Genomic DNA, 22,668 nt, shown 5'->3' with positions numbered 1-22,668 from the left:
TACCTTTTGACATCTTTACTTTTTGACTCTTTGGGTCTGTTTTCATAAAATGCTCGGCAAAAAAAAAATGTTCTATTTCATCTTTTGATTATTTTAGGGTAAGTTAAAGCCTTTGCAAGCTTGTTTCTCCTTCGAGTTATTTTCCTTGTGTCCAGTTTTATAAGGGAGGTAAAAATAACACGTATAATTCAATTTGCGTCTTTAACATTTTTTTTCCAAAATGAAGTTTCACTTGGGTCAGAATTATTTTACAAAACAGGATGATTAATGATATTTTCAAACAATGCAAACCAGTGTCTATTACTAATTAACTCCAGAGGAAGGAAATTCTGGGTCCCTGACACTAAAGTGCATCTAAACAGCATTACTGGTACTTTCAGAGTTTTCTGTCGTTACTGAAAACATATGGTTCAAGTGGATCTGTGTCCTTTTTATATTTTGCTTATTATTTTTCTTCCCTTTCCCCAGATACATCCTCAGTAACTCTCTCATGCCTCCTATACTACTACGAAAATTCCCTAATATGTGCCCGGTTGGTTCTACATACTCTTAGGGAAATTTGACCTTTAAGACATTTAATAAAACCAAGGAGGAGCATAGATTAAATAGACAAATCCAAAGGAACAGAAAAGATTTGATTGTTTTGGTAAAATTTCAGAGACTTAAGATGAGCTAGATCCTCAAAATTAATATATTTGCCATCAAGTTTAATTTTTTTTTTCCAGCAGTAGTAATAATGCTGAACTTCTATTATCATTAATGATCCATCCTGGTTTCCTTAGGCTCCTTCTAGTCCCTGGGGAAAAAGAATCAAAATGTTCAAAGGCTAGCCTACCTCGAGCTCAAGTTCAAGTTCTTGTGCTTCTGTGACTTTGAATGGCGTCTTCCCCAAGTTTATCTGCAGATAACTGTAGCTGGATGGATGTGTTTACCAAGGGCAGAAAGAGGCAGCTTGAAGAGTCTAGTTTCTATTCCTTTGTCCCTATTGGGGGATTGTAGTTCACAGTGCTTCAGAGTGAAGTCTAGTTCCTCCTGTACCAAGGTTTTTTTTTCAACGTTTTTTTATTTATTTTTGGGACAGAGAGAGACAGAGCATGAACGGGGGAGGGGCAGAGAGAGAGGGAGACACAGAATCGGAAACAGGCTCCAAGCTCCGAGCCGTCAGCCCAGAGCCCGACGCGGGGCTTGAACCCACGGACCGCGAGATGGTGACCTGAGCTGAAGTCGGACGCTCAACCGACTGCGCCACCCAGGCGCCCCGAGAAGAAATTCTTTCGAGGATTAAGTTAGCGAAACCAGCACCGTGCAGACTTACTTCTTATCTCAACCCATTTTGAGCCAAGTGGATTGTGAGTACTAGTTCTGTGAGACGTCACAGTCCATAAAGTCAAGTTCGTGCCCAGAAGTAATGGGGGACTGAGTATGTTGTATATTTATCTGATACCTGTGTGGGTGCCTTTATCACAGAGAAATTACTGCCGTTGTGAATTGGCTCTGAAGTCTGAAAGTTCTCATCTTCTGAGCACACACGGAATAAAGGACCCCTTAGTTACAACGCAGATGGAAATTCCATTAGCAATTCTTGTGACGTCAGGCGCATCCAGTAGCCAGATACTTAGGGAGAAATGATCTTGGTGCCTCAGTTTCACTCTGTCTCAGAGTCCAAGGACGAGTTTCCCCAAGGTAAAAGCAAAAATGAGATGCCTGGCTGGAGGAGGCTGGGAAGTCAAGTCTAGACTTGACTCACTCAGTGGAAAGTGAGCGTTTGGTTCTCGGGAGGTCTGATGCCCGAACACGTGTTCTCTGCCTGTAGCCTGTGCTGCATTGGGTACCAAAGGCAGTGAAACTGGTCCAGGGAGCTTCGTCTCCCTCAGAGCTCTTTCCTTGCTCCCACCCTGCTGCTTCCCAGGACTTCGCACTGTGGGCACACGGACCAAAAACTAAGAGAGGATTGTGATTCGTAATTCCTAGACCATTTGCCCCAAGAGAGAAAACAAACCAATGAATTCCATTGAAAAAAGAAAGAAACGCATATCATAATGGTGAAGACTCCCCATTACACACTTTCTGTTGTCACAGCAGGAATTCGTACCGCACTTAGGAAACAAGTCGGGACACCCCTGTCAGAGCTCAGGAAAAGAATTTATGAAGAGAACGGCGTTTCACGTACCAAAATATTGAAGTACGAGGTGTCAAGATTCTTGGTGGCAGCGCCACTTTCCATGCTGCATCGTGAGTTGGCTCATTGACAAGGTGGCAGGGGCGGGGACACCGGCCTAGACTGCAGTCACGTGGGCCTCGCTTTCAACCCAAGCTCCATCCTGTAGAGCTGTGTGAGCTTGGGAAGAACTGTTGATCCATAGCCTCACAGGCCGGATGTGGCAGGTAAAGGTCCCTCCTAGGTGTTGAACGAAACGACACAGAGGACGTCTAGAACGTCGCCTGGCACGTAGGCGATACTTAGGAACTAGCCCTGGGCTCTCCTGGTGCCCGGTCTTTAATTAGAATAGCTTTCCCCCTCATAGATGTTGGTCTTCAGCAGTAAGCTGACCATTGCTACCAACTGATTTTTTTCTGTCCATCCCTCCCTTATGAGGTTCGTACAGCAGTCACCCAATGAGGTGCTGTACTTTTCATCTCCAGAAACTGCCACGTTGTAGCAAACACATAGAGTTTGTACTGTGGTTATCGTATTTCAGGAATTTATGGCATGTAAGGGTGTTATCGGTGTAATAATTTTGTATAATCTTTTATTCTGTCATCTAATGCATTTGTAACGTGCTCAGGAAGAGTATCTAGAAAGTGTAAGGCGCCATTGTCATGCTTGAACCGTAGCACTATCAAACTCTGTTGTTATTTTGGTGGATAATTCCACCTTTGGGTTTTTTTGGAGGGTGAGAAGGTGAGGGACTATCCTGTGTTTTGTAGGATGTTTGGAGGCATCCCTGACCTCTGCCTACAAGATGCTTCAGACTTTCCCAAAAGTCCCGCGGGGGGGGGGGGGGGGGGGTAGAGTCCACCCCCATTAGAGAACCACTGATCTACCAGTCAAGTTTGTGATTCCATAGAAGTGGGTTCAGAAAACGTACCAAAGCATGAGATCATTCAGAAGTAAATGCAAAACAGAATCTAATTCAAGGGGCGCCTGGGTGGCTCAGTCAGTTAAGCGTCTGACTTCAGCTCAGGTCACGATCTCGCAGTTTGTGAGTTCGAGCCCCACGTCGGGCTCTGTGCTGACAGCTCGGAGCCTGGAGCCTGCTTCCGATTCTGTGTCTCCCTCTCTCTCTCTCTGCCCCTCACTGACTCATGCCATGTCTCTATCTCAAAAATGAATAAACGGTAAAAAAAATGGAAAAAAAATTGAATTCAAGCTTATTGCATAAATAAATAAATAAAAGTTTTTAAAATACCAAAAGGAATTCAAGGAAGAAAAAGTAAAAAAGGAAAAGGTTGGAACGATACACCTTTTTAATTAGGTAATTAGTTAATATTCCCAATCTTTGTCATGTTAAAAATGTTTCCTCACTAAATGAAGACGTGTACATACATGACTGCTTAAGAGCCACACAAAGGAATAGAGGTTCAGTAATTGTTGAATGGGAAAAAGGGAGGTTTTTCCTTAATTCTGAGATGGATGTGTTTAATCCAAAGTGTTTTTGAATAAAATGCCAAGTAGCAGAGAGCGCGTAGTGCAGAAAGGAGAGCTCTGAGCTGTGGATCAGAGGGACCTGGGACACCACAGTGGGCTCTTCCGTCAGGAACGTAACTTGCCGGGCACATACGGCCCAGAGGAGGTTAGTTCCCTCCTAGCTCTAGAATTTTATGAATCCGTAAGTTTTGGGTCCCACCTAGGAGGAGGTGATGACATAAATACCTTTTTTTTTTTTTTTTTAAGTAAGTTAGCTGATTGGTGCTTGCTTATCTCAGTCCTAATTGTGATTAAGGTTTTCTTCTATGCATTGTGCACTGCAGATCGGACCCACGATGGAATATATTGACACACAAAAATCCTCTCTCTGCCTCATTCACGAATCTCATAGATACGATACGTGCCCGCCACAAGGGGTTTGTTGTCGTCGTTTCTGTTTGGTTTGTACAATGTGAGTCGGGTGCCCTCGCAGGGCAGCATGGGAAGCCAAGCCGCCTGGTTGTCCAGTATTGGTTTTTACTCTCCCATTGAACCCTGAGCTCTGTTCCCTGTGAAAGTACTAACCGTTTTTGTCCAAATAGCTGGTCCCTTCCAAGCCCAGACCCACCAACACTTCCTTTCTGGGCAGATTATGGGTTATAAAGTTGAGTCAAGCCATGCTATAAAATCACTATCTAACAGCTTCTGTGCTTACACAGTAAGAGTATCAGTCAGTTTCCTGTTTTCCTTCATGTCGTAAGTTGAACATCTGTGACCATCCCCCGCCCCAAAAAAAGAGATTGCCAAGACAAATAATTGTTGTGGCATGTGCAAACATTTTCTTGGGAGCCTTTTTAAATATGCAGCTTTCAGAAGATTACATTACGTGCTTTTCAGGAATGCTAAATCATAGTGTGTTTGCTTCATGACTCAAGAACAGGTCGATATTAAAATCAACCATAAGTCATTCTTCCGTGTATCTCTTTTGCAATTTATCAAAAGCAGCAAATGTGATAAGTGACCAAATCGCTTATTTGAGATCACTAGGAAAACTTAACTTACAGGTGCTCTGTAGATAATTCTCAGGAAGTGTCTAGGAAATAGAACCTGCCAGGGAGAGTGGCTTGTCTCCTGCTCATGGCAAGACCCACCGAGATACAAGACACAGGTACACAGCACTCCACACTGTGCACTTCCAAGCTGATACCTGTTGATGAAACATTACTAAGTCGTCCTTATTTTGGCGATCGGTAATTGTGCATAGCACACTTTTTCCATACTGTTTTCCTTAGCAGCCTGATATTTGAAAACAAATAACAGAAACGATTCCATGCAGTATTTCAGAACAGGCTCCCAAGCATGAGAATCTGGCACGTTCTTCTGTTTTCTGCACATTATTTGCCTCCATATTTCCCTTGCATTTGGAAGCCACGGCCCCTGGACTTTTATTACTGCATCCTGTTTCCTTCCCTAATTGCGGGTTTTTTTGTTACCTTTTTTTTTTTTTCAATTTGCCTCATAAAATACGAAATTAAGCTTAGCTAACCTGTGTCGACATTTGCAACGGTCATGTCTTTGTCAGATAGGACATTTACACCTTGCATTAAAACTTCTGCTACTATAAAGCAAAAAAGGAAGCATGACAGGGAGGCACAAGAACATTTTCAATTGTCTAATTTTATTTTTCGTGTCTACCTGTCTCCACTGAACGATGGCCTTTACGTGCTCCCCACTGGCTCTGAATCCTACTCGTAGTTTCTTCTCACCTTTGTTCATTCATTCGTGTGCAGCAGGTACCGTGACAGGTAGTGGGCATCCAAAGATGAGTAAGACACGGTCCGTGCCCTCCAAGTGGGAGATGACGCACGAGTCCCGTTAAGACACTGCATGCAGGGATGGACGTGGGCCCCGCGAGGGAGCAAACCAGAGAGCTGGAAGGGGCAGCCCCCTCTCCCTGGGAGGATCGCGGCAAGCTTCTGGAGCATCCGAGCTGAGGCTTGGGCAGTGAAGGAAAGAAGAGAGTGGGGAGAGAGGAGCCTTCCAGATGTTCCCGTCTGGAGGAGGGGCGGAGATGACAAACATCGGATGTGCGGGCTGTGCGGGAAGCTCGCTATTAGGATATGAGCACACAACTGCAGGCAGAAGAAAGGTGGACGGAGGTGTGAGCTTGAGGCTCGGGGTGGCCTGGGCTCTGTGACAAGGAACTTGGATGTTTTCCTTTAGGCACCGGAGATCTGACGAAGGTGGGACGAGCGTGGCGTCTACGTTGTGAAGTTTAAGGAGGCGATGGTGTTTGAAGGGAACTTAAGCTCGCGGCTTCTTAGGGGGATTAAATTATTATAAATGAACCGTGCTGTTATATTTGTGACCAAGGGTCTTAAAACTTTGCAATCCTGCTGCTCGCCTTTTTTTTTTTTTTTAATGTTTATTTACTTACGAGAGAGAGCGCAAGCAGGGGAGGGGCAGAGAGGGGGGAGACACAGCATCTGAACCCACTCCCTTTAATTTGTCTTAGAGACGTACACAAGTCATCCGGTGTCCAGTGTATGTCCAGCAGTGTCGGTCTCTCAGACAGACTTGGCCCCTGTCCTCGTGGAGCTCAGTCTCATAGGGGAGCTATGAGTGGAAATGGGCGTCCAGTTGGAAAGACCGAGAGACCGCTGGATCAAACACTGCACGCAATGATCTACCTCCAACTGTAGGGCAACATTAAGCAGTTTTTTCAGATATCACAGCATTGTAACAAAAACACGCGCACGAAACTCTGTCACTTGCATCCCTCCTCCTCGGAGAACAGGTCGCGTTGGGTGAGGTAACGGACTTCTGTAGTCGTCGTGGATCATTTCCCTTCGTCTTGACAGGATGATTTCTGCTCTTGCTTTCTCCTTTACCTGTGAACCCCTTCACTCCCCTCTCCCTCTCCTTCCCCCACCCCCAGCTCCTTATTTCTCTGCCTGGAGAAATCCTCTTGTCCCCGAAAGCCTGATTCCATGGACACCATTTTCCAAACCCGCCACACAACTTCCATCCTTCCCCATGCATCAGGTCCCCCTTCTCTCCTGTCCAACAGTGGGGAGTCTCTCCACCCAGGTCCCTGGAGGACTGGACCAGGGTTGGGGACCCTATTCCTGGGCCACTACCCGGAGCATAATGCCTGGACATAGCAGGAACCCGACAAATGCTTAAGAATTGAATATGACTTCTAGCAAGTGGGAGAATTGGGCTCTTGGTGATAATGAAGCAGACCATTTTTGTGAGCCCCCACCGTGCCCCGAAAAGCAGTCACTGAGTACTTTGCATTGCCATCTCACTTGATCCCCCCCAACAGGTCAAATGAAGACATTGAGACTCCAATCGGTTAACTCACTGACCAGCGTTCATTTTTTGACGGTCACTGTGTAATTGACAGCTCATATGCACAGTTGGGAGGGATTCTGGATACGGTCTGTCTGGTCCAACAGTAGTATGGTCATCTTTCCCCTCCTGGGAGCCCACTCTGTCATGACCTCTGACAAAATGAACTGAACATCCCTCTTGTGGAGTTCTCTGTGCCACTGCCATGGTACCATCAACCCTGGTTTCACCCAAGATACCACTGAGATTGGGACTGTTACTGTCCGCGACCTCCTCTGTTTAGACCCCCACTAATCAGATCACTAGAATTGCCCCGAACAGTGTGTAAAGAGGAATGCCTTTCACTTCTTTAACTTGTTCTGCTACATTGCTTATTCAAAGAAAACACAATAAGGGAAAAACTGACTTTCTAGCTACGTTCACTCCAAATTGAATATTTTTAAAGAAATATTTTTCAATTTGTCAAAAGCATATCAACAGTCATAAAAATTTTTTATATCGTCTGGCACCGTGCTCTCAACCCTTGGGAATTTCTTCCAAGAATATAATGTGAAAGAGGTTAAATCTCATATGCACAGATAGTTTCCATCATTATTTATATTGGAAGCAACCCACATGTCTAATAACAGGGGGAACAGTTTTGTAAATCTTCATACATCAACCTAACAAAATTAAAAGCTGCCACGTAGGATCATAAATTCTGAACGTTTGTAGTACTGCGAGAAATGTCTGAACATTTTAAAGGAGCAAACTACAAAAGTCTCCTTATTCTATAAAATCTATACAGGAATATGAAGCACTTAAAGGAAGCCACAAAGAATTAGAACGATGGGTTGATGTCTTTAGCATTTGAAATGCTATGTGACACGTCACGATTTTTTTTCCTTGATTCTTGTTAAAACGTGTGCATTTAGTGAATGCTGGAGACAGAGATCTTCAGTGATGCACATTTCAAATGGTGTGATTGTATCTTGGTAAGTTTGTTTTCCTGCCGGTTCCTATCTCTGCCATAAATGACGGCCTTGACGTAATGACTGTCAATATGTCGTGTATAATTCATACATTGATATTATTCTTTTCCTAGTGTGTGCTTCTCAAATCTTCCTGGGCATTCATCTCACCTGGGGATCTTGGTAAAATGCTTATCGTGATTCACTAGGTGTGGGATTCTGTGTGTCTGATAAGCCCCTGGTGGTGCGGGTGCCCTTGCCCGTCGTACAGCTGTCCTTTGCGTGTGGCAACGATGCTGTGTGCCGTTGACCGCTCGGCAGTCAGGAGTATCACCTGGGAAGGCAGTATCAGGCACTCTCCCAGCTACCTCCGTGGTAACTTTTCTAGCAATTTGGGGGCCGAGGGGTGTCCCCTGGGGTTATGGACTAAAGATGCTGTTTTATCAAGCCTGATGATTCATCTTCTTAAGCCACTCTGCTAACTTGAATTTCATCAAGCAACAAAAATGGCACAAGAAACATGAAACAATGGTGGCACTAAATAAGGGATTCTATGCGTGTTATAAAAAGTAAGAAAGGGGGACGCCTGGGTGACTCAGCTGGCTAAGCGTCCGATTTGGACTCAGGTCATGATCTCATGGTTTGTGGGTTTCAGCCCTGCGTCGGGCTCTGTGCTGACGGGTCAGAGCCTAGAGCCTTCTTTGGACTCTGCTGTTTCCCTCCCTCTCTCTCTCTCTCTGCCCCTCCCACACTCATACTCTGCCCCGTCTCAAAAATAAACATTAAAAAAAAAATTTTGTTTTAAAAAGCAAGAAAGGATCGTCTAATGCTAATCATGCTAGCAATGTCCCTTGATACAATTTGGAACCCGATTAAAAAGCTGGCAATCCCATCTGTGGTCAGAAACACGTTGCCCTGAGTGTGCATAGTGGAAAAAGACTTTTGGCCCTGGCGGTGAATCCTTAAGGCACCGCCGTATAAAGCTGAGTAGAGAGCCATCTCTTTGGAGAAGGTAGGGAAGGGGGGAACGTCTTCTGTGACTATGGGAAAATTAGCCTACCGCTGCGTATGAACAAGAAACAATGCCGCTGGATGTGTTGGGGTTAAACTGTCCTTTGAGCCTGAGTCACAGCCAACAATTGCTGAAAACTAAAACCTGCTCTTGTTGTGAGACAATGATAGCAAGTCTCCACCTTGATTCTCCACAGTAACTGAAGCCGGCTTTGGTGCTGACATTGGAATGGAGAAATTTTTCAACATCAAGTGTCGAGCGTCCGGCTTGGTGCCCAACGTGGTGGTGTTGGTGGCCACCGTGCGGGCTCTGAAGATGCACGGAGGCGGCCCGAGCGTAAGTCCCCAACTTCCTTCGTAGTGAAACGCATTCCAGAACGAAGATGAGGCTGACTCTCGCGTCTGAAACCTTCAAACCTGCTTCATAACCGCCGTTTCCTTAAACGGCAAATCACCGTTATGGGGCCCTGATCGTTTCGTAAGTTCAAGTAAAGGATGATGCTCCCAAAGACGTTGCTGAGCCGTAGTTTGGAAAGGAGCATAATGTAAGCGCTTTTTGGTCCTAAGATTTATATCTGAAACTCAGGTCAACATTTTATAACCCCAGGGTGTAGTGAGACGATACAGGCTCTTGTTCTGAGCAGGGAACATAAGGATGAGGAATAATTGCTTTTGCGGGTGGTTTTTCAGTGTTCGTGCAGATAGTTTTTTGGTTCACTGATGCAGGGTCTCATCAGATTTCATCTGGAACTGTTTTCCTTCTGTTTCTGTTTATTCTGATTTTACTTTACCGCTCTGTTACGGCACTGGATTATTTCTACAAGAGCTTTGTTTGGAAAACACACCCTGTTTCCACATTTTCTCAGACTTTTGACATTAACCTATCTTATATGCAGAATTCACACACAAAAGAAAATTTTTTCTTTTCTGTAGTAAAGACATGATGTTTTTTTTTTTTTTTTGTTTTTATTTTGGTTTTTTTTTTTTTTTTCCAAAGGGAGAATAGGAAATGTTATCCTGAGTAATTATCTTTGAAGTAAAATAAGTCAGGGTGTCTTCATCATTTATACTGCGGTTATATCAGACAAGGTACCAAATCTGGTTTCTTCATCGGTAATCCCGTGTATACAGAGGTCACGTAATCATTATTATGTGGCAAGAACGAATGACAGGTTTGCCATCGTGAAACGCATCTGTGATGTGCATTGTGTAACCATTTTAGCAAGTCTTTGTCCTAAGAGAGGCTGACGTTATCTATCTGCAGAGAGCCAGATCTGAAGCCTGAGTCTTGGATCCAAACTGCCTTCTCTGTCCACCAGGCAGAGCTGAACATTAATGAAGGGTAAACAGGAATCCCACATCCACTGGTAACACCAAACACTTGCGTAGTCCATTTTAGCCCAAAGCTCCGTCATTAATTCAAATGCGAGATGGGCACGACATGCGTCATTGAGCAGTAGATCCTAAGGAATTCTCATTTGGCTCAAAACACCATTTATCACTACAGCGACTCCTTCACTTTAGATTCTGAATCTGTATATCAATTTCCGTTTTCAAAAAACAACTTCTACCTCCTATAATATACATTTGAAATTCTCCCTCCCTGTTTTGCACCCTGGACATCGTAAAATCGAAGGGCTTTAAGACTGGAAAGGGCTTCAGGATTGTCTAAGTCTGGTTCAGTGTTTGTAAAGATGAAGTTACTGAGGTACCAGAAGGATTCAGTGATTTGCTTGGTATCATCCTTCTAGTTAGGGGACTGATCAGACTCAAGGTCTCTTGAGTTTTAGTCTAGGGTTTTTCCACACTCTCGTATCTGTCCTGTAAAAATTGTGTATGCAATGTATCATCCTCTTTTAGTTCATCTTAATGTATGTGCTTCTTTTACAGTGGTGGCATTGTCCTCTAACCTTAATCTTTTGGTACCTCTTCTGCTCCCATCATGGCTCTATGCCAGTGAGGGTAACAGGGCTCAAGCCTAGTAGGCACAGATCCGGGTGGATGATGATTAAAGAAAAGGCTCGGGAAGCCTGGCAAAGCTTCATATCCCCCTCCTGAGGCTCCAGAAGAGCCTTCTGCATCATGTTGTTTTATGAACGTCTATATATGCATCTCCCTTCTCAACTGTGAATCCCTTGAGATTAGGGACTATGTCTTACTAATTTACGTGTCCCTAATGCCTGGCATAATCTGCATCCAGGAAATGTTTTCAACAACTGAATAATAAATGAGCTTTCATTTCCTTAATCCTATACTCTCTATTATCCATGTCAGTGTCTTTCCTTCTTATTTGAAACAACTCTGTGGTAATGTTTTTGAGCCATTATAATTTCTACTTCCTTTGGATATCATTATACAAATAACCATGGCGGCCTCTTATGTTTATTCAGCTTGTTTTTTTTCCATAATTTGTGCAGTGGAAAATCCTGTGACCCTCGAACTTGCCCATTTTAGCCCCAATTATTTAAAATTCATATCCTGTCTTCCAAAGTGCTGACCATTCCGATGCAACTCACTGTATAGTATTTTTAGTATAATGTTTTTATACTTACGGACCTAGATATCCCTTTGCAATGAATTCTTTAAACATATTGTATTAAGAAGTAATACAATGTGTATTTACATAAAGAGAGATTGATTATAAGGAACTGGCTCACACATCTATGGAGGCTGGCAAGTCCGAAATCTACATGGTGGTTCAACAGGCTGCAGACTCAGGAGGGCCGGTGTCGCAGGTCCAGACGTATTCTGAAGGCGGTCTGCTGGAGAATTTTTCTACCACAGAATCTTTTTGCTCTATTAGGGCCTTTAGCTGATGAGATACAGCCTACCCACATGGCACGGCTCCTTGTTGGGGGCTCGGGGGAATCTGCTTTACTCAGAGTCCAAAACACCCCACAGGAACACTCGGGATAATGTTCCACCAAGTATCTGAACACCCTGTGCCTCAAGCTGACGCCTGAAATGAACCAACACGCCCATTGCTACTGATTTTCATATACGGCGCAATCAGCAGATCTAATTTCCCTTTTTTTTTTATATGAATAACCAGTTGGCCTCGTACTGTTTGTTTAAACAGTCCCTCCTTTCTTATCACTCAAGCCTACTTTGTGATAAATTGGTTCTCCATACAGGTGTAGGTCTTTTTCTGGGATGTCTCCTCCGTTCTGCTGGTCTATTTACCTATAATTGTGCCTGTGCTGCACAGATAGCCATTGTGGCAAACTCCTCCAGGTTGTTCTATCTCTTCGTGCATACCTGGCCTGGGATCGGTCCTTTTCACTTCCAGGTGTATTTTAGAATTAGCTCATAAAGTTGCATCAAGAATCTTTTTAGGGTTTTCATTAGAATAGCATCAATTATATCAGGAGATTAGCGATATCTGACAAGTTCCCATCCAAGCTACTTCTACTGGTTTAGGTCTTTTTAAGTGTCTTTTAATAACAATTTACAGTTTCTTCCACAAAGGGCTTCTCTTTCTTTTTGTGCATTTGTTACTGCGTACTTTATATTTTCGTTTAACACACCCCTCCCAGATTCTTTTATATTGCTTTTACATCCAGTGCCCTTTCTAAATCCTCTTTTTTTTAAAGTAAGGTACAATGGACATATAACCGTATATTCATTATAGGCGTAAAACAGAACGATTGGACATGTGCATGCGTCACAAAAGGATCACAAGTCTAGTTAGCAGCTGTCGCCATGCACAGGTACAAAAAGTTTCTTGCACAAGAGGGCTTTTAAGCTCCAGCCACTTTCAAGCATGCAATACAGTATTCTTAACCGTGGTCACCATGCTGTCCAGCCATCTCTGTGACTTTAAAATTGTCTTACTAGTTGGCCTTGTTTACCTGTAGATGCTTTAGAGTTCTGTGTGGGCACGCATAACTGAAAATAATGACAGATGTTTCTTCCTTTCTAATCTTTATCCTTTTTTTCTTATCACGCTAAGCCGGTCTTTGTGGTTGCAACGCAGTATTAAATAGGAGTGGCATCCTTTTCTTATTCCTCATCTGAAATAGAACACGTTTAATACATCATCATTAACTGTGATTTTTCTATAGATTGGTAGTATATTATTCTTATCAAACTAAGGAAATTGACTTCTGTTCCTAGTTTGCCAAGTTTTTATTCTAAAGAAATGTTCAATAATTCTCTCCGCCCTTTGAGGTGATACAGCTTTCCTCTTTGATCTATTAATATTACAAATTATATTGCTTCACTTTCAAACATGAAGTGAACCTACTTTCCTAGAATAAATCTAACTTGGGAATATATTATCTTTCTCATGAACAACTGAATTTTGCGTATCGGTTTCCCAATATTTTTTTTTATTTTTATTTTTTTTTAATTTTTTTTTTTTTTACGTTTATTTTTATTTTTGGGACAGAGAGAGACAGAGCATGAACGGGGGAGGGGCAGAGAGAGAGGGAGACACAGAATCGGAAACAGGCTCCAGGCTCTGAGCCATCAGCCCAGAGCCCGACGCGGGGCTCGAACTCACGGACCGCGAGATCGTGACCTGGCTGAAGTCGGACGCTTAACCGACTGCGCCACCCAGGCGCCCCTCGGTTTCCCAATATTTTAAGTAGGATCTTTGCATCCATATTTTTGAGTGAGATGTCAGCCATGTAAACTAAATTGAGTAGGATTCCTTCTGTTTTATGTACTCTATAAGGGATCCTATAACATTAGAATAATCTGTTTATGCAAAGATGGCAAGAATTCACCGGTAACAATGTATAGGCTTGTGGCTTATCGGTGAGGGGTAGATTTTTAACTACAGATTTAATTTTTCAAATGACTACAACATCTTAGACTTCTCTTAAGGGAGTTCTAGTAAACATTATACGTGTGTGAATTCCCCTCTGTTTTCAAGTGTGTTGGTATAAAGTTGGTCATGGTATATTATTAATTCTGTCTCCAGCTGTGTAGTTATAATATATTTTCATTCCTTTTTTTTTTTTTAAAGTCTTACCAGAGTGCCATCAATTTTGTTAGTCTTTTGTTAATCCTCTGTACTTTTTTTTTTTAATTTTTCTTCAATGTTTATTTTTGAGAGAGAGAAAGAGTGTGTGTGTGTGTGTGTGTGTGTGTGTGTGTGTGTGTGAGTGGGGGAGAGAGAGAGAGAGAGGGAAACACAGAATCTGAGGCAAACTCCAGGCTCTGAGCTGACAGCACAGAGCCCGACGCAGGGCTGAAACCCACGGTCCGTGAGATCATGACCTGAGCCAAAGTTGGAAGCTTAACTGACTTAGCCACCCAGGCGCTCCTAGCCTCTCTACTTTTTGACATGTGTGTACATCCCATTCTTCCTGTGCTTAATAATTGATTCCACAGAACTTTTTATATCTGGAGGCTCAACAATACTTCACATTCTTTTTTTTAATCTAGCATTTTAGTTGTTCCCATTGAAAGATTCCCTCCGTGTTTTATTCCGTGCTACTGCTGGAAAACCCATCTGAAAATCCTTTATTAGGTCCCCACACACCAACAAAAAACAATCTGTCACAGAGGTAACTTGTTTTCAAAGGACTTTTAATATTCTCAAGGCGTCTTCCATGAGAGGGGAGTAAGTCATCCGCCCTCAGTGAATCAAAATACGTTCTAGAAGCAGGCTCTAGGCAGAAACAATGTGGAAGGGTACTAAATTGGGTTTTCAGAACCCTGTTGTATTCAAGTCCCCATTCTACCTCTTGCTTACTATGTAATCTTGGGCAAGACACCTTGTCTTCTCTTAACTTCAGTTTCCTCGTCTTTAACCTGCCCTGGCCCCCCTATATGTTGTCGTGAGAAACTAGGCCAAAAGAAAAAAAAAAGAGAGAGAAAAGTGATGGCAATCACTTCAACATTATTTAGAATTTATTGGGAAAGATGGTACACTTTGTATAAGTCAGGTTTTACTCAAATTATGAGTTCCATTTTATGCTAGGATAATGGGCACCAGTAAGAAAGTTCTCACTATTGGCTCAAATTAGAATCAGCTGAGAGGCACCTGTGTGGCTCAGTCGGTTAAGCATCTGACTCTTGGTTTCAGCTCAGGTCATGATCTCGCAGTTTGTGAGTTTGAGCCCCGAATCGGGCTCTGTGCTGACGGTGCGGAGCCTGCTTGGGATTCTCTCTCTCTCTCTCTGCCTCTCTCAGCCCCTTCCCTCCTTGTGCTCTCTCTCTGTCTCTCTCTCACTCTCTCTCTCTCTCTCTGAAAATAAACTTTAAAAAAGAATCAGCTAAGGACTTTTTATTTTTATTTATTTACTTTTAATATGTTTTTTATTGAGAGAGAGAATGAGTGGGGGAGGGGCAGAGAGCAAGGAAGAGAAAATCCCAAGTGGGGGGTGGGGCTCAATCTGACTCATAAGACCATGACCTGAGCCAAAATCAGGAGTCGGCCGCTTAACCAACTGAGCCACCCAAGCACCCCCAGCTGAGGAATTTTTAAATATTACTGATTCTGGGTCCCACTCCCAGATACCCTGGTTTGATTAGTGTGGTTGAAGCCCAAGCATCAGTGTGCTTTTAAATGCACCTTTCCAAAAAAGGGACCATGATTTGTTTCTCTTTTGAATCTCTACCAAAGTAAGCTTTTGTGTTTTTTTAACAAAAAAAGGGACAGTATAAAGTGGTCAGATTCCCAGTGACAATAAATAAACTTTCCTCACTTCAGTGTTTAGTGCAATGCCAATTAACGGCCTCTTATTTAAAAGAAGATAAGAAAAACAAGCCCCCGGATTTGTAAATACAATGGCAAGTTGCTCGTTTCCAAGCCACTTACCCTTTTTAAATACGCTCAAGGTTTTTCAATATATTTGGGCTTTTCAAATGTGCCCGGCCTGCTGGGCACCGTAGAGTAAAAGGCATTTGCTCTAACCTAAGAATTCCCTGCTGCTTTAACCATACCCTTTTGGATATATTTGGATTCAACGGAAGTGGGTACAGGAGACGGCAAAGAAGTAGGCTTTCTTGTCTTCCCGGTGGTAACCGTGTGCCCAGGATTGAGGTGGGTGCTGTGTGCAGGCCAGAGGGATGGTGGGAGAAGGGAGGTCCTTAAGCCCCTACAGGAACCAGTGCTCCAATCCAGCATGGCTTATTCAGATGCATTTTCCACAAAGCTACTAGAAATTCAACCTATGGGGTTACTCTTAAATGCAACAAGTATCAACACTAAGCATTTCAGTGGATTTTTTCTTAATTTTTGCCTTTTCTTGTCTTAGGTAACTGCTGGTGTCCCGCTTAAGAAAGAATATACAGAGGAGGTAAGAGCAGGTGTTTTGAAGGCTTATGTGAAGAACCATTCAAACCCACGGGCCAGCAGCTGAATCTCAATCAGTGAATGAGCCCTCCTCCACCAGTGGCCTCTTGGAAAACTGCTTTTCTAATAATCCGGGAGAAAATGGGTGGGGGCAAGGGATAAAATCCGTTGAGTTAACTCTTCATTCTTAAGATGTGATGGATGCAGGCTTCACATATGCCCTGTTCCCTACCCTCTGGGCAGCCATCATAGCCAGAGCTCAGTCTCCAGCACAGAAACAGATCTGAAACTTATACCCATGTATTCTTTCGGTGCGGAAAAAACTGACTTGTGGAGCGTATGCATTTGGTTTTATCACTTGCTTGAGTTACTTGACTCTTGGGTCAATTAGACTTTGATTCACTGGCAACAGTACCTCTTAGCTCCTACAGGTGGCACCAGGGATTCGAGCCGGCAACGGCCAGACAGCACTCCTCACCCTCCCCTCACAAGGGGACTTGTGCCCTCTTGTCTACCAACCTGCAGGGCACGAGTGCATTGCTTTTGCCCTGGCCACCAGTCAGCGGAAGAAATAGCCGCCTGGCTCCAGACCCAGATATGCCATTGGGCCCAGAATGATTTCAGAAATTATTGTGGAAATGAGCCTCCTCTTTCTGTAGCCACCTTTCCTTGGGGGAGAAACTGTTTTATGGTCTTATTTAATAGCTCCTAGGACAGTCAAGGGAGCAAGATGGGAGCGACACCTGCCTGAGTGGACTCTCGCCAGTTTGGTTTGGCAGCTTTGGTGGGAGGCGTACATGGGGGTCTGGTCTTCTTCCAGAACATCCAGCTGGTGGCAGACGGCTGCTGTAACCTTCAGAAGCAGATTCAGATTGCTCAGCTCTTTGGGGTCCCCGTTGTCGTGGCTCTGAATGTCTTCAAGTAAGTGAAGTCCCCCCTGCTTTAAACGTGCTCGTCTTTCGGGCCACCCTGTGAACTCTGTTTGTGTCTTGAGGGGTGTTTGTGGTCTTTCTCTGCTTTGTCAAGAACTATCTAGAAATACTCTGCTCCTTCTGTTTGGTGGGCTTGGTTTGGGTTGGTTTCTTTTTCTTTTTTTTTTTTTTTTTTAATTTTTTTTTTCAACGGTTATTCATTTTGGGGACAGAGAGAGACAGAGCATGAACGGGGGAGGGGCAGAGAGAGAGGGAGACACAGAATCAGAAAACAGGCTCCAGGCTCTGAGCCATCAGCCCAGAGCCCGACGCGGGGCTCGAACTCCCGGACCGCGAGATCGTGACCTGGCTGAAGTCGGACGCTTAACCGACTGCGCCACCCAGGCGCCCCTGGTTGGTTTCATTTTAACAGAAGTTTCTCAAATGTTTATAGGAAATGAAATCTATATAGTGAGTTAACATTTCCTTGGCTTCTTCTTTCTTTTTTTTTTTTTTTAAATTCCACCCAGCGTTTCTGTCCAAAAGGCCGTGGATGATCAAAGGGTTACGTTATGGAATTTTCTCAATAAAACCCTTAACAACTTGAAATATTTGAGTCCTGTTAGAGAGGTTTCTTTTTTTTTTCCCCCAGCGCTTTAAGTCTGATTTATTTAAACACAACGTAACCACTTTTGATGTTTAAAATATATTCAGTGTTAGAGAGCAAAGTTCTGTATAAACGGTTAGTCTTTCTTTAAAAACATCCCTAAATGAATACAGATGCAAAACCACAAACGTTTTCATCACCAGGACCGACACCCGCGCGGAGATTGACTTGGTGTGTGAGCTGGCGAAGCGGGCCGGCGCCTTTGATGCGGTCCCCTGCTATCACTGGTCGGTCGGTGGGAAAGGGTCAGTAGACCTGGCTCGGGCTGTGAGAGAAGCTGCAGGTCAAGGAAGCCGTTTCCGATTCCTCTACGACCTCCAGGTAAGCTCGGCGAAGGTGCCGCCTCTGGCACCTCCACTGTGGGTCAGGCTGGTGCTTTGGGCAACAGGGTTCGACACCGAACACATTCAGGGCTGGCTCTCCTGAGCAACTTCTTTTTTTTTTTTTTAATCTTTATTTTTGAGAGAGAGAGAGAGAGAGAGAGAGACTGGAAGAGGGGCAGAGAGAGAGGGAGACACAGAATCCAAAGCAGGCTCCAGGCTCCGAGCTGTCAGCACAGAGCCCGCCGCAGAATTCGAACTCAGGAACCGTGAGATCATGACCTGAGCCGAAGTCGGATGCTTAACCGGCTGAGCGCCCCTCTCCTGAGCAACTTCTGAAGGCTTGTGAAATCGTGTATTTTCCTCATCCATTTCTGTGATCGCTCTCGTCCCTCATTGTGGTTTCCTGGAGCCACGTGTGTGCTGGCAGATGAAAATATTTTTAGTTGTTGGATAACGCACATAACATTTACTATCTCTTAGCCTGTTGGCGTGTACCATTCAGTGGTGTTGAGTACACGCACATTGCTGTGCAAACACCATCCGTCTCCAGGGCTCTTTTCATCTTGCAGCACGTAAACTCTGCACCCATTAAACCCCAGCTCCCCATTGCCGCACCCCCTCTACCCCTGCTAACCACCCTCCTACTTTCTATCTCTGGGTCTGACCGGTCTGCATATCTTTCATATGAAACCATCCAGGTCTTGTCTTTTTCGTGACGGGCTTATTCACCGTCTCCGTCCTTTCAAGCTTCTGGAAGGACTGCCACAGACTGGGTGGCTGATGAACAACACAAGTTTATTGCTGGGACGTCCAAGATCAAGGCTCGGGCCGGTGTCCGGTGAGGGCCAGCTTCCTGTGTCATACACGGCCGTCTTCTCCCCGTATCCTCACGTAGTGGAAGAGAAGTGGGATCTCTCTGGAGTCTGTTTTATGAGGGCTCCAGTCTCGTGACCTCATTGCCCCCAAAACCCCACTTCCTAATTCCATCAACATAGTCAACCCCAGTGTCCCCGTGTCCTAACACTTATCACTTTGGGGATTAGACTTCATATGAATGGTGGGGGGTGGGGAGGGTGCAGACATTTGGTTGGTATCGTTTGCTCAGAATAACGTCAGGATTCATCCATGTTCCCACACCCGTCACATGTCAGGAATTCCTTCCTTCCATCGCATGTTGTACATGTCGCATTTAGTCCATTCATTCGTCTGTCGGTGGCCATTTTCTCCAGTTGCACTTCTTAGCTCTTATAAACCATGCTGCTATGAATATGTGTATAAAAATAATCTCTTTAAGACTCTCCTTTCAATGCTTTGGGGTATACACCCAGCGGTGGAGTTGCCGGATTGTCTCATATTTTTTTTTTTTTTAATTTTTTTTTTTTTTTAACATTTATTTATTTTTGAGACAGAGAGAGACAGAGCATGAACGGGGGAGGGGCAGAGAGAGAGGGAGACACAGAATCGGAAGCAGGCTCCAGGCTCCGAGGCATCAGCCCAGAGCCCGACGCGGGGCTCGAACTCGTGGACCGCGAGATCGTGACCTGAGCTGAAGTCGGACGCTTAACCGACTGAGCCACCCAGGCGCCCCTGTCTCATATATTTTTAAGCAGCTGGATAATTAGCCTTCAGCCAGAAAATCTGAACTTCCTGGGATCTCACTCTTCTCAGTTCATCTCAGCACCCACCTGCACATCCCTATCCTGGACGCTGTGGCTTCGGCTCCGGCTATTGATCTGTCCTGGTTGGTAGCCCAGGGTTGCCAGAGTGCTCAGCCTGTATGCTGGATGCTTCTCCCATTCCTTCAGTCCCTCGCTCGCTCTGTCGATCCCTCAGGCATCACAAGCAGTAACATCTCTGTCCAGTTCAGATGCACAAACTCACAACATAAGTGAAGAGAGGGCATAGCAGCACTGTCTCTATGGCCAGAGTTATGTCCTACAAGGGCACGACGTTCACCTTCCTGCCAAGTCTCCTGCTAGTAAGAAGGCAGGCTTTTTCTGTGCCAGGCATCTGGGCCCCTTGTGCATGTAACTGCTTTAGTCTCGACATCCCTGTTGGATAGGAATTGGTGATAGCCCCCCATTTTATACATACGGAATCTAAAGTACAAGGAAATTAAATAAGTACCCAGTGTCCCCTGTCCCAAAAGAGGCAGAGCTGGGAGAGTATCAAGAATGATGGAGGTGGGGCGCCTGGGTGGCGCAGTTGGTTAGGCGTCCGACTTCAGCCAGGTCACGATCTCGCGGTCCGTGAGTTCGAGCCCCGCGTCGGGCTCTGGGCTGATGGCTCAGAGCCTGGAGCCTGTTTCCGATTCTGTGTCTCCCTCTCTCTCTGCCCCTCCCCCGTTCATGCTCTGTCTCTCTCTCTGTCCCAAAAATAAATAAACGTTGAAAAAAAAAATTTTTTTTTAAAAAGAATGATGGAGGTAACCATCCTGCTCTGTCCTTCAGAACGCAGTACTGTGTTCAAAAGTAGGGGTGAGGGGCACCTGGGTGGCTCAGCCGGTTAGGCATCCGACTTCGGCTCAGGTCATGATCTCACGGTTTGTGGGTTCGAGCCCCGCATCGGGCTCTGTGCTGACAGCTCGGAGCCTGGAGCCTGCTTCGGATTCTGTGTCTCCTTCTCTCTCTGCCCCTTCCCAGCTTGTGCTCTGTCCCTCTCTACCAAAAATAAATAAATGTAAAAAATAAAAAGTAGAGGTGAGGGTGGGGAACTACTCCTTAAAGGAGTGGCCCGCCTGCAGAAGAAGAATGACAGTGACAGACACAGGATCCGTGGACGTTGTGGCCACTCCGTAAGTGTACCCGAACGGAAGGATTTCAGGAATGAATTGGGAAGGTTAGCCCACGGAAGGTTTGTCAGTTCGAAGGCCATGCTGTGAGTGAGAGCCAAGCCTGTTCTGGGTTACAGAGGTGGCGGGGATCAGTAGAGGGAGGACACCCCCGTTCCCCATGAAGCAAACGGGTGGAACTGCAAGACGTGAGTTCTCTCCCCCTGGAGATGCGAAGCGAAGCTAGACGCGGCCGTGCAGTGGGCCTGCTGAGGGAGTTCAAGCCAACTCAGTGGGGGCCGGCCCGTGTGCCCTGTGCTCCTTCCTGCGCCCCGCTGCCCGGGTGAGCCCGCCGGGTTGTCTGTCACACGTTGCACGGCCCTGGGCCCTCTTACGCAAACCACTGTCAGGGTCCCCGCTCTCCTTGGCCTGCTCTAGGAGCCTCAGACCATTGCCATCTGATCTGGAACGTCCCCGCTCTGAGCGCCAAAGGCAGTTTTTGAAAGAGCGATTTCACCAAGTAGGACTGTGTTCAAGGAAACCATCCCAAGTGAAAAGAAGGTGGGCAAAGAGAAGAAATGTTTCTGCGTTCCAGTCTCGCATTCACGCACTGACCCAAAGACGAACCCCTTTCCTTTCCGATATTTTCTTTTTCTTTTTTTTCCTGAATCCCATTCTTCAAGGAGGTAATGCTGTTAAAATGTCTGCCTCCCTGTAAATAGGGGGAAAATTTATAATAACATGGACTAAAGTCCTGCGTTTGATAGGAGTCTTGCCTCCTTTGCCGACACACTCTTCTCCCTTTTCTTAGAACCCAGAAATTAGATTTGGATTGCATAATGATTTATTAGATAGCCAGCATCTCTGCGGATTGCTGTATAACGTCAAGAGTGATTGCTGCTTCTGGCTCACTCCTGCCTCCCTAATAGCTAGCTGCGTTCCCCTCACTGGCAAGATGATTCTACATAATCGAAGACCATTTACAGTCTTGTCTAGAAATCGGAATTCCGTGGTTCAGTCGTTAACGCAGCTCAAACTTTTCTCACCTCGTCCTCAGTTCTCATATATCGTGCTGGTGAACCTACACAGACTAAGTAATGGTTCTCTTAAAACTCTTCATTCTCGGGACGCCTGGGTGGCGCAGTCGGTTGGGCGTCCGACTTCGGCCAGGTCACGATCTCGCGGTCCGTGAGTTCGAGCCCCGCGTCGGGCTCTGGGCTGATGGCTCAGAGCCTGGAGCCTGTTTCCGATTCTGTGTCTCCCTCTCTCTCTGCCCTTCCCCCGTTCATGCTCTGTCTCTCTCTGTCCCAAAAATAAATAAACGTTGAAAAAAAAAATTTTTTTTTAAATAAAAAAGAAAAAAAAAATTAAAAAAAAAAAAAAAAAAAAAGAAACTCTTCATTCCCTTTCTTTTCCACCCCCCAACGACTAACCCGTTAGTGCTTGGCAGCTTAATAGGTGTGGGATTGCCCTACAGGAAAACAGAAGTGATGAAATCCTTTTGGATAAATCACCCTCCTACTGCCTTTGCCTCTCAGCGCAGACCAGGCTTCTGTGTGCCTTTTGCCGTCCACCAAGAATGCATCACCACGGGGTCGATGGCGTCTTGTTTCCTGCTCCACCTCCGCCCCAGTCTAGCATTAAAAAACAAAGTCACCTGAGATCGTTTGGAGGCATTTGACATAGAGTAGGAGCACAGGACATGATCGCTTTTGTGTGGGGAGTAGGAATCATCTCAAAACCCCTTGGGGTAATCACATCTCACAACCCTTTGGGATAATCACGGTCCACATTATGTCCCACAG

The 22,668-nt window shown here is 45.0% G+C and overlaps 1 protein-coding gene across 4 annotated transcripts in view; it reads left to right on the top strand.

Annotated features, from left to right (window-relative positions):
* Positions 1 to 22,668, top strand: part of MTHFD1L (methylenetetrahydrofolate dehydrogenase (NADP+ dependent) 1 like) — a 183,086-nt gene that overhangs the window by 93,626 nt on the left and 66,792 nt on the right. Inside the window, exons 20-23 of one of the 4 annotated variants that reach the window (XR_005782631.1) lie at positions 9,141 to 9,280; positions 16,155 to 16,196; positions 16,898 to 17,113; positions 17,914 to 18,027. Coding sequence is in view for 3 of the 4 variants with exons in the window: in XM_040448892.1 (XP_040304826.1) it covers positions 9,141 to 9,280; positions 16,155 to 16,196; positions 17,013 to 17,113; positions 17,914 to 18,091 (461 nt within the window). In the remaining variant the exon portion in view is untranslated. Of the gene's footprint in view, positions 1 to 9,140; positions 9,281 to 16,154; positions 16,197 to 16,897; positions 17,114 to 17,913; positions 18,092 to 22,668 lie in introns of those variants that run through there. The other 3 variants (XM_040448892.1, XM_040448895.1, XM_040448893.1) reach the window with 3 other exon arrangements.

Source organism: Herpailurus yagouaroundi, unplaced genomic scaffold, assembly GCF_014898765.1.
Source record: "Herpailurus yagouaroundi ecotype Mexico unplaced genomic scaffold, PumYag 198, whole genome shotgun sequence".
Classification (NCBI taxonomy): domain Eukaryota; kingdom Metazoa; phylum Chordata; class Mammalia; order Carnivora; family Felidae; genus Herpailurus; species Herpailurus yagouaroundi.
Note: the sequence above shows the minus strand (reverse complement) of the source record. Positions and strands in the feature narration are given on the sequence as shown.